At 41.2% G+C, this 11,956-nt stretch overlaps 1 protein-coding gene across 20 annotated transcripts in view; it reads right to left on the bottom strand.

Annotated features, from left to right (window-relative positions):
* The window catches only part of SGIP1 (SH3GL interacting endocytic adaptor 1), a 126,789-nt gene that overhangs the window by 7,891 nt on the left and 106,942 nt on the right, over nucleotides 1-11,956 (bottom strand). For all 20 annotated transcript variants that reach the window (XM_083448283.1, XM_083448282.1, XM_083448268.1 and 17 more), the window contains 6 exons: nucleotides 6,170-6,281; nucleotides 4,843-4,998; nucleotides 3,884-4,016; nucleotides 3,149-3,351; nucleotides 2,287-2,351; nucleotides 1,246-1,410 (listed from right to left, as the gene is read on the bottom strand). In XM_083448283.1, the coding sequence (XP_083304409.1) occupies nucleotides 1,246-1,410; nucleotides 2,287-2,351; nucleotides 3,149-3,351; nucleotides 3,884-4,016; nucleotides 4,843-4,998; nucleotides 6,170-6,281 (834 nt within the window). The remainder of the gene's footprint in view (nucleotides 1-1,245; nucleotides 1,411-2,286; nucleotides 2,352-3,148; nucleotides 3,352-3,883; nucleotides 4,017-4,842; nucleotides 4,999-6,169; nucleotides 6,282-11,956) is intronic.

The raw sequence follows: 11,956 nt of genomic DNA, 5'->3' as shown, positions 1-11,956 counted from the left end.
ATTGTTTCTCTCTAACAAATGAAAGCATGACTTGCTGATAATGATTTATTAGGGCAAAACAAGCCACAACACCAAGTTCAGACCTATTGATAAGTCAAGTCTTCACCACTTACTGTTCAGTCCTAATAAGCCATTAACCATGGCTTGTCGTTACATGCAAACTGGCCTATCAATTAAATTACTTAAGTGAAGGTGCGGCCTAGGTGGTTGATGACATTATCATGAAATGTGGACTTTCAGGTCTGTCCCTCTACTGCAGTTGAAACAAATCTAGATTCTTGACTTCACCTAATAATACAAATTGTTCAAATCTTTCACCTGGCAATAGTCTTCAAGTTACTGTTTACAGGAAGGTTCTTCTAATAACAACCTGAGAAACATACTGAATGACTGCTAAATCAAGCTTGCATGTTCTTTTCCTTGTGAAAGATTGTGAATTACTTCTTTAGGTCCAGGTGCCTCAGACGGGTTGAGATCTCTCAGTGGGGCACAAGAAGGGGAAGAGATCAAGCAACTTTTCATATCTTATTCATATTGGAGCTATTGGACAAGGCACAGGAAATCCAAACATGTGTGTTGCATCCTCATAGGACACTAGTGGCCAGGGTGGTGGGGAGGAGCTGCTCTCCCAGCACCAGAGTCACTGCAGCTGACCTGGGCAGGTCTACACATATGCCCTGGCAAAGCCAATCCGGCACTCACAGTAGTGCATTCTGTGCCATCCCAACCTCACCACTGCTCTGCTCTGCTCTGCCCACCCCACCCCTCTCTAGGTAAACTGCAGTGATGCTGCTGTTGGGAGGGCAGCTTCATGACTCCACCCCATCACACCATCTGCGCCATAACTTCTTATCAAGACCTGTGGCTCTTGAGGCAGGAGATCCCAAAGGAATTCTCCATGGTGGTAAAAAGGAAGAAGTGGTGCCATATGTATGTATGCACTCATGTGTGCCCGCAGCTCAATAGAGTTTGAGCAACACATCAGGCAACAGCTTGGTTTTATAGGATGAAACTGAAAAGATGCGACCAGCATCCCATCCCCAAATCCTTATTACAATGGGAAGCATGCATCTTTTAACAGATGGCATGATGGGATGTAGGCACCCAGACTAAACAACCCTGGACACTGACCTTTCCAGACCTAACCGCCCAGCTCCTCATTTTGCTGATACACCCCTACCCCCACTTAGAAGAAGAAAATTTAAGGCGCCTCTATAGAAACAAACAAACAAACAAACAAATTACCTGCTGCAAACCTCTTTTTAATAAGTGAAAAACGATACCCGGCTCCAACAAGTTCAATATCGCAACTGGACAGAGTGGTCCCTTCGCTGGTGAATTGCACAACCAGGGGGGAAGGTTTGCTTGGTCCCTCGGATAACTGGAATCGTGCCAGCAAAGAGCCCACACCTTTAAGGTAGAAAATACAGCAAGTATGTTACAAAAATGTAACACAGTGAGAAAACCTATGCACATGTAGGAGACTCACTGGCAGCGGGATAAGCTTTCATTTTGCTAATTGTTAAAGCCAGATCACACCACTTCCCCTTCTTCCTCCTGAGCAACTGGTGCTTTTAAGCAGCAATCCTATGCACACTTACCTGGGAGTAAGTAAACACCATTGAACATAGTGGGACTCCTAGGAGCCAACTCCTAGGGGCCAAGGTCCCTTTACCCCCCCCCCAATAAAATATTTGAGGGGGCTGACCGCCCCCCCCCAGTTGATGAACACTGGCATTCAAATGCTGTGTGTGCACAGCATCTTGTGACTGATTATGCAGGATGGGACTTACCTGCCCACCTCAGATCTTATTCAAGTTGCCCGCCCCCCGGGAACTTATTTCTGAGATAACATGCATAATCACACTGCACATACCAGTCTCATCAGTTTATTTGTATGCTTATTATTCGTAATAATTTTGTAACCAAACCAATTCACAGAAATAATGAAACAGTACATATAAAAAAATAAAAAAAATAAATTCATAAACGTAATACATAAATAGCAATGATATTTCAGTAATTAACTCACCCCAATAACATGTTAAAATAAGTGCACAGCCCAGGGACTCTTGGCTTTATTGTACTGTATTCAGTTTCATGTAAAAACTATCCATGGCCGCACTGTTCAATGAGTCTCCTCACTCCACACAGTGAGAGAGGAGTGAGAAGACAGCTATACATGATGACGCAGTAAGTGGGGCACATGTTAGTATGAGTAGAGGGAGAAAACGTAAGGCCGAAGAGGCTGATTTTTCAGAGGAGCATGTAAGCTTGCCTTATTACCTCCATTTTCTGATTTTTGTGAAATATCAGGAATCCTCCACAATATCTTTTGCTGTTCAGCATTCCTAAAAACAAAAGAAAGCTTGTTGATATGAGTTTGGAGTGACAGGACACATAGCAAGCAAATTAAGCGCTGCAGGAAGCAGGCAATCTGAAATTAGCATCATCCAGCATAGAACGTCAGTACAGAACAGTGTAGTTCAGGAACCATCCCAGTTTATTGTTACAGTGCTGAGCAGGAAGTTCCCATAAATATTTGCCTTGTGTAAAGCTAGCATCCCCACTACCTTGGGGCAGCCAACTTGGTGCCCATTATACACTGTTGTTCTACAGTTTCCCATCAGCCCCAGCCACCATGGCCAAACAAAGGTCAGGGATGATGCAGCCCAACATCATCTGAAGGGCACCTGGGTTTGTTTAATTTTTGGCCAGAGGTTTCCCTGAGAAAAACCTGTTATTTAAAGCTGAATCGGAGCAAACTTCCGTTTGGGTTTTCTGCAGGTTGATGTTTGCTCCAATTGAGCTTTACAGAACGGGTTTTTTCAGGGAAAGCTCTGGAACAAAAAAAACAAAAAAGGGGGTGCTTGGACACAGAGCTTTAAATCTCAGACCATGCCTGGAAAGAGCAGAGGAAAGGTAAGTGTGGATAAGCTGTAGCACTAAGTTTCTCTCTTTCTCATTTGCATACAAATGTTCTAAATTGCTATTCAGACAGAACTGTGCAAAAGTTTTAATCACATAATGACAAGGGCTGATCAAAAACAGTTTCAGGTTGTCCATATGGAACCACCTTCAGCCATTAAGAACAGTGCATCTCTGGAGTGAGCACTGGGAAGGATCAAAGACCAGTTTAGGTTCATACCAAATAGCAGGTGGAAGCACAGCTTGAAGTTTTGTCACTCCTCCGTCTATGGGAACAAGGAACTGCACATTGTTTAAAGCTACTGGTGTAGTCATTGCCTCTAGATTATATTTGTAGTCAATGCGTAGATCGGTGCTTGTAGGCTCACACCGCCAGTTCACTGCAAGGTTCAATGGAGTAGACTGAATACCCTGGGCTGATACCTTATAAGAAAGAGAAAGGGAAGATTTCATAGGCAAAGTGTAGTAGAAGAAGAAGAAGAAGAAGAGTTTGGATTTGATATCCTGCCTTTCACTCCCTTTAAGGAGTCTCAAAGCGGCTAACATTCACCTTTCCCTTCCTCCCCCACAACAAACACTCTGTGAGGTGAGTGGGGCTGAGAGACTTGAAAGAAGTGTGACCGGCCCAAGGTCACCCAGCAGCTGCATGTGGAGGAGCGGAGACGCGAACCCGGTTCCCCAGATTACGAGACTACCGCTCTTAACCACTACACCACACTGGCTCTCTAGTTATAAACCTTCAGATTAAAAGGGGTTCTTTTGGCCTGGAATATACTTTGCATTGTTTTTACTTTTCCTTTAGTACAATTCAGCATGTCCATTCATAAAAAGTTTTTTTTGGGGGGGGGGGAGGGAGATACTGAAACCAGCAATGACTAACAAAAAGGAACTATATTTATCCAGCCCTTATGCACATTGAACATTTCACCAGATTATATGCTGTAAAAGGTATTACCTGATATTTAAGCATATCCACATTATAATACGTTGCTTGTGGTTTCTGTTCAGATACTTTCTTTAAATGCGTCATCAAATTTGGCATGTTTACCCAGAATTCCTTTGCATTGGCATCAGCTTGTGTACTGTCACTGCATCCATTTAGGAAAAAAAGAGAGAAAATGTTAATTTTGTAAATGGAAAACTTTTGTCAACAAGTAATAACACAAACAGCAGGGTTGGGGAACCTGGGGCTCAGCTAGGTATTGGATTACAACTCCCAAGCCCCAACCCAACCAACCATAATGTCCAGTGATCAGGGATGAAATACCACATGTCCTTCAGGTGTGTGTTATATTTGTAGCATGTTCACTGTGTTCAGAAATGATGTCAAATTGTAATGGTCTTACTGGGGCAAAATTTGAATGCAAAGAATGAGAGACAGAGACTGATTCAGAGTCTTCAGCAGCATTGGCTGCTAGCAAACATAGCCGAACGATCAGATGATTCACAGTGAAAAGCTGAAGAATGGCAAGCAGGTTTCTAGCTATATTGTTAACAGTCCCATTTTCTTCTAGGAGTGCCGAATTTGGCATTGCCAAAAACTGGAAAGCGAAATAGTCATTTATTATAGCTGCTTCAGACTGACCCATGCTCAAGCTGATGGTGATCAACATGAACATTTTGTGTTTGCTTTCTGACAACAGCTTGACAAATGAGCATGCTGCTCATCTGTAAAATCACTATACAACAATAAAAGAAAACATTGTGAGAGTTACCGTTTCAACAACAGAGTATAAACTCCACAGGTACTTTTGTATGTTTTTGACATACAAAAATATACTGAAAGGTTTTAGATATTTATAAATTAAGAATGCTATTGATCTCATTTATGATCTATGCAAAGTTTCTTGTGCGAAAGTTACAAAACAACTTCCTCCTATAAATCTATAAGAGTTAAAATAGAAAGATATTTACCAGCAAAGCAGTTGGGGGTTTGGCAAGACGTGTTCTAACCTGTTGTAATTTGTTACACGGAATGTTAGAACAGCAGGGGCGGGATTATTGGCAAAATGTCTAGTAATTCCTGCAGGAAACGACAGCACCATCTCTCCAGTAATCTTCACTATGCATCTTTCATATCAAAAGAAACGTACAGAAAGAGAAAGAGAACAATTCATTCAGGTACATTTCCCTATACTTGGAGGAAAGAAAACTTTTTATTTGATTTTTTGTTGCATACAAAAATGTGTAGGCACCGAAAAAACAGGTAACAGAGAAAAAGAAAAGTAATACAGAGTTGTGAAATGAAATAAAAACAGCAAACCAATATACCAGATTACAGTCATACTTCACTGAAGATCAGATGATATTTAAATACCCCAACCACGCTGAAGATTGAGAAGCTGGAGCATCTGGTTTTTTCTCTTGACACAGTAATATCAGCATTCCCTAATTTATGAAAGCATGCAACAGAACTCTGATTGCATCATGCTAGGGTCCCCTTTTTGCAAAATAACTGATCCCTGTGTCCTCTCCCCACTCAGTACAATGGTACCTCTGGTTACGTAATTAATTCCTTCCAGAGGTCCATTCTTAACCTGAAACTGTTCTTAACCTGAAGCACCACTTTAGCTAATGGGGCCTCCCGCTGCCGCCGCGCAATTTCTGTTCTCATCCTGAAGCAAAGTTCCTAACCCGAGGTACTATTTCTGGGTTAGCAGAGTCTGTAACCTGAAGCGTATGTAACCCGAGGTACAACTGTACTTATTTACTGAATTATTTGTCAGCTGCCAAAGAATATTTTCTCCAACTTTGTTGCTGGTTTTACATCACCAGTCCCTAACGTGTGGCCCACCTACAGGCAAATAAGGGGATGTTCACATCAGCAGCTTAAAATTCAGTGAGGTTGTTTCCCACTGCTGCATTTGAAACCACATTTGCACAGTGCTGTTCATACCAGAGAGGGGGATTCAGCCAAGGAGTGCAGCCTTTTCTTGTTTCCCTGTCTTCTCAAACGTACATGCCATTCTTAAAGTACTAAGTGAATGCAGCTGGACTGAAGTTCAATTGAGAGAGGGAAATGCATCAAACAACAGTATTTGTCAAGAAGCTACAGCACCAATAGGGGCTGAGGCTAAGGTCGTGTTCTGAATTTGGCTTCAGGGGAGAAAAACTAGCAGTGGGAGTACACAGGATGCAGAGTAAGCAGTAAAGGTGAGCATACTCTAACTGTGTAAGACCAACCCTGAACTGTTTATTATTGTATGGGGAAGAGATGGAGGGCAAACAATTTGATACCTACTTGTTAGGATCTGCTCCTTTGAAGTACGCATTAACTGTTTCAGTGAAAGCTGCAGCTACGGGAAGAGTGTCTTGCGCACCCATGGTTAAGGGGCTGGGTCCTCTAGAAGAGCCTGCAACCAATGAAAAATAGTCACTTTTTATGCACACAGAAACCTTTTCGATTGCATCAAGTCAACTCCATCAAGGGAAATGCAGAGAAATGCAAAGAGAAGGCAAAAAACAGTCATTTTATAAATCAAGCACTCTACTGGCAAATTACGTCAACTTTGTTTCTGCTCTAAAAAAATACTTACGTTTTTCTCTAAGCAAAAATCAAAACCAAAGCTTTTAATCACTGTTAGTAGCAGTGTGTATATGTGTGTGTGTTTAATGCAAGCCAGGCACAGTTTTGAACTTCAGCACCAGAGCAATCCACCCACAGTGAATAAGAGAATAATCAATGTAATTTTGTTGAAAGGAAACTCCTGGGAAGAAAAATTAGCTGAAACCAGTGAATCCATCAAGACAGAACACAAGAGACAAGAAGCGCAGGCGATACAGTGCAGTTAGCAAGACGGCTTAAAAATGTTTTTAGCACTGGTGCTAGTGTAGTGTTAGTTTTCTCCCAGACTGTCACTATTCTGCCGGAGGGGTTCAATTACACACTGGAAAATTTAGTTTTGTGCAATTCAGGTAGATTAAAGCGCACTTGTGCAACAAACCCACTTTTTAAAAATAAAAACAACAAGCAGTCTTTTCGGGTAAGAAAAGCGAAGCGGGAAATGCATTAGAAAGTGTATGATAATTGACAGGAAGTTGTATAACCTGCACAAAAAATCAGGATGAATGTTCAATAAACAGTGGGTGTTGTATAACCTTCACACACAAAAATCAAGGGGGGGGGGAAAGCTTAATAAAGAGGATGTCTGGAGGTGCCCCTTGTCTCACACTAACTTCGCCCCCACCATGGGAGGGGGTAAAAGATGTACCTTTGACTGTATGGGGTAATAGCTAACTTGCAGGAAGACCACATCCTCATTTAAAACAGGGTACATGTTCAGTCCTGCACTGAAAAGGCAGAGTTCATCAGGAACGTTAATTATTTGTTTGTTGAAAAGGGGAGCCATTTGGGTGGAGTACCTATCCTGGTGATCATCATGGTTGGTTCTTGTTTTTCAAACACTTAAAATGGCTACTTGAGAATGTGGATAATTGTCTGGGTTTATATAATGCACTAGAAACCTTCTAATTCATTATTTCATTCGGTTTGGTGACTTGCAATATTTCAGTGCCTGGACTTTTCTTCGAAAGTGGATATCTATCTGATTTCAATTGCCTATCCAGAGATAGATCTTTCCCATAGACACAATTACTGAGGTTCAAGGAAGGAAAAAACAACAAAGCAGGGGCAGTTGTGGGTGAATGCAGGGTCTCACTTACCTATTCCTCTTTGGGCAGCTAAGTAAGAATCCCATTAAGTCCCAAAGAGGCCCTGTATAAAACTGCTCTTTCTGCATTAAGGCCAAACTAGGTATGTTGGGCAAGCTGCCCAAATGTCTGTCCCATTCACATATAAAGAGGGGCAGGGGTTGGGTTGCCATATTTCAAAAAGTAAAAATCCAGACACCAAAATTATTGAGCTTTCTTTGGCAAAGTTCCCCCACAAAAATGTCATTTTGGAGTTATTTTTCAGGAACATTGGAAAAAAGAACACTGCTGACATGGATCAACACGTGCCCGGATTTTCCCAGACATTTTAACAATTTCCGCCTGGACACTGCTTCTGACTGCAGTATTCCGGTTATGTTTGGGAGATTCGGGATATATGGCAACCCTCACGGGGTGCTGAAGAAAAGGGACACAGGAAGGGAAAGGAAAACCTACATTCTCTTCCACTTGATGTTGCTGGACTCCATTGCTTTAAGTTGTTTTCTCTGTCCAGTTCTACTACTGGAACTAAGCCAACCTGGAAGAAAATGAAAGCTCTGGAGTACAGAGATATAAAGTGGAGGAGAGCCAACTTTTGCTCTTCTCCCTCATGCACTCCTTTTCACATAATGTCTCCTAACCATGATTTATAGGTGAACAGGGCAGACATATGGATAACATACATGTGGCAGCCTCATCACACCTAGTTTGGCCTTTTGAGGAGTAAATGACTGCAGGGGAAAACCAAGAATTTCACGTATTCAATTGAAGTGTAGATGAAATGCCTTGTTTACTCAGAATGGAATCACAGAGGAACGTATTTGGCAACAATTGCCTTATGCCTTCAATTAATGTTTGGCAAAGATATCGCAAGTTGCTCATTGGGTATTACAATAGTTTAAAATTGTATGAATTAAGAGTCTCCTCAAAAAATATCCCAAACATTTTGATAAAATAAGGATTAGTGTGATCATTCTGGAAGCCTGCACACATTTTAACTCTCAAATCTCACACTGACGTAAGAGGGGGAAAGCAGCAGCCTAGGCACAAGGGAAATTTATTTTTATTTATGTGTATTGAACCCCTATTTCCACTGAAATATGCTCAGCAGATGCTCAACAGAAAGTCATGCTGAACCAAAAGCTAGCTGATGAAGATGTGATGCTTTATCTGGGTCTGGCTCAAAAGAAACAGCAATTGCAATGACAAAAGAACAAAAAATAATTGCATGTATTCTCCCACTGTGAGCAGACGTGATCAATACCATTGGTGTTATCTGTCTAAGTCATGTGCAGAGTAGATATGTGTTTTCGGATATCACACCCCCATGGTTTTGCCTTTCTGGAAAGTACTGTATTTTTCTGTGTATAAGACTAGATTTCCCCCCTAAAAAATAATGTCAAAAATGAGGGGGCATCTTATACACGGGGCATCTCCCCCCATTTTCTTAAATCTGAGTCCCCCAAAATAGGGGGCGTCTTATATATGGGGGCGTCTTATAGATGGAAAAATACAGTAAGTCTCCAGAGGATTAACAATATATTTAGTCGCTCAAGGAAGTAAAAATCCAATGAAATTCTCCCTTTATTTCAACAGGTATTCCAGAATGCAGAGAATAGAAAAATTGTGCAAACACCTATAAAGTTAGAAAAAAATATGGTTTTCATTTCTCACTGGAACACAACTAATCTCCACATAGGCTGTTAGGGTTACGTTATCTCTCATTAAGGTAAGACGGAAAGGTTGAAATCCAAAGAGGAGCAAGTACTTGGTAAACAAACTGCAAGAAGCATATTTTAGACTTCCCTCTGGTGGTGGCTTTTGCCCTTCAGGACTGGTAGGGCAGACATACAATAAGTAGAGTTGTAGTCAATGACAGAGTCTGTAAGAGGGGCTGGCTGAGGTTCGTGGGGCAGTGCCCTATTCAATGTAATGGACATGCCTCCACTGCTTCTTCCTCTGAAGTACCTTTTTTATATCTATTCCCACCATGACTATATAAATATGGAAGAAAGGACCAGTCTATTAATTCCAACTAGGTTCCAGGTCTATTCTGGAGCTTAATGATGAAAAGAGAGAGAGGTTTCTTCAAGACATCCATCAAGACCAAAGGAATGTCAGATTACGGGGTCTAAACAAACAGCAAAATAAAACTATTTTTAAAAGTTTTCCCCACACGAACAAGCTTCAAAGTATTGTAAAATGGATTTTTTTTCCCCCCCACGTGCACAAGCTGTTACTTATGTTTTTTCCTGTATGGGCCTACGGCCGTAATAAATAAATTAATTGATTGATTGTGCCAAAGAATGTGGTAAATAAAAGTTTTCCCCAAACCAACAACTTTCAAAGGATTGTGCCAAAGAATGTGGTAAATTTAAGTGAATCATATGACCAAATGCCACATGCTGAAATAATACTTAAGTAAAATATAGTTGTTGTTGAGCTGGACATAATAACAAGAATCGTCTGAGGGGGAAAGATCACAATGAAACTCCCTTCTTCCCCCCTTCTAGGGCAGCGGCGAGGGGCTTCTAGCTGGTGCGGCAAATGAAGTCCCAATTTGGCCTGCAAGACCAATTCCCACAAATCATGCCAATTCACAACCAGGAGCTTAAAATGGCATTCAGCCCGTTTGTCTGCAGTAGCAACCAAACAACTTTCTAAATAAGCTACTTCCATAAATGATCGGGACATTTTTTCTCCTTCTTCTTCTAAAGATGGGGAGGGGGAACGCCCTGAAGGTCCTTCTGAGTAGAAATCATCATATGAATAAATCCACCATGTAAATCAGAATACACTTCCTAGTCTCTGTTGTGTTTTTCACCAAAACCCACAGAAACATACCTCATGGGGAAAAGATTAGCTTTCCAGAGGATATGAATACACACTTACAGAGTGCATTTCAAAAGAGATTTTTAAAAATTTTGGCTGTCTATTTAGCTAGAAAAAGTAGCACCAAATGCTTTGTAATATATACGCAAGCTTTACTATTGTTTCTTTTACCCTGCTATATGGTGCTACTGTTGTAATAATTCAGTATGCAGCAGGTTGTGGGTTATCTGTTTACCACTTATGCAAAATATCTGGAAAATAACTCTGGCAGGAGTTAGGAGGCCAGCAAAAAAAACAATTACCATCATGATGTTGCAGTCAGACACCTTTTCCCCCCAAGCAGTTCACACGGTGTCATGATCAATATTGCATATTAGTCTGAGGAGAGCCTGCTTAATTTAAAATCTCTTAATGTGGCTAACAAAACCTGGGAAAATGTTTCCCCAACACGCTTGAAAAAGAAAACCCATCTTTAGATGAGTCACCTTCTCTTCAGTCATTATCAACCGCACACCCTTATGATATACCAGGGATAAATATGATAATTACAAAAAAAAGTTCATTTTCTAGTGTGTTTTACATTATATTTTCTATCATTGTGTTGTTGAAAATCGTCCTTATTCTGGTCAAATATTTAAACTATCAAAAGTTCTTCTGATCTGAAACAAAGAGAAGATATAGGGAATATATCCCCCCCCCCCCCGGGATTCACAGAACTTGGTTCGATGAATATTCAACCACCATGAAATTTAATGTGCAGATATTACGCTTCACATGGAAAGCTCCAATGTTGCTTCTGCGTGAGGCTTGCAGGTCTCTTCTCTAGCACTCTTCTGCTAGAGGACAGATGATGACTGGCCTTTGTGATTCCACCTCCAACAGCAGCACTGTGTGATATGTGGAAACTGTCCCAGTCATGGTGTATAAAAAGGCCATGTATAACAGGAGAACATCCTAAGGGCACTTTCACGCCATAAAAGTCTATTTAAAAAACACTCATTTAGAGTAGGCTTCAAAGGAAGAGGTTGTAATTTAGCTTATGTCTAGTTACTACTGTTCTGGCCAAAGCACTCAAGGTGGGTTACAGGCTATAACAATGACTTACAAACTAAGAGAGAGGATAGAAAGGAATGGGAAGAGGAAATTAAACATATCCAGCTACAGACTTCGATATTATTACATAATGAAGTTACATAATGATGAGGCGGAGGGACCATTACAAGAAGCAATACAAGGAGGGGCGAAGCCAAATGCATATGTGTCCTAGTCGGGCTAGTGGAGAACACTTCACAATATCACATTTCTTTCTACTGCAGCTGTTTAAATAGCTGATCAAGGAAGGAAATTTTCAGAGAGGGGCTACAGCAGTATATCAGGAAGGAAATTTTCAGAGAGGGGCTACAGCAGTATATCAGCTATATACTGCAGTAGGCACACAGGCATATAAAATGCAAGCCTTAGATTGGCTTACTGGCAGCAGTCCTTTTAGGCCCATCCGATACATGCCTGACCACACACACAGACATCATGCTGAACCCAGAACGGA

Source organism: Podarcis tiliguerta (assembly GCF_965153285.1).
Source record: "Podarcis tiliguerta genome assembly, chromosome: 6".
In the NCBI taxonomy this organism is placed as follows: Eukaryota; Metazoa; Chordata; class Lepidosauria; order Squamata; family Lacertidae; genus Podarcis; species Podarcis tiliguerta.
Note: the sequence above shows the minus strand (reverse complement) of the source record. Positions and strands in the feature narration are given on the sequence as shown.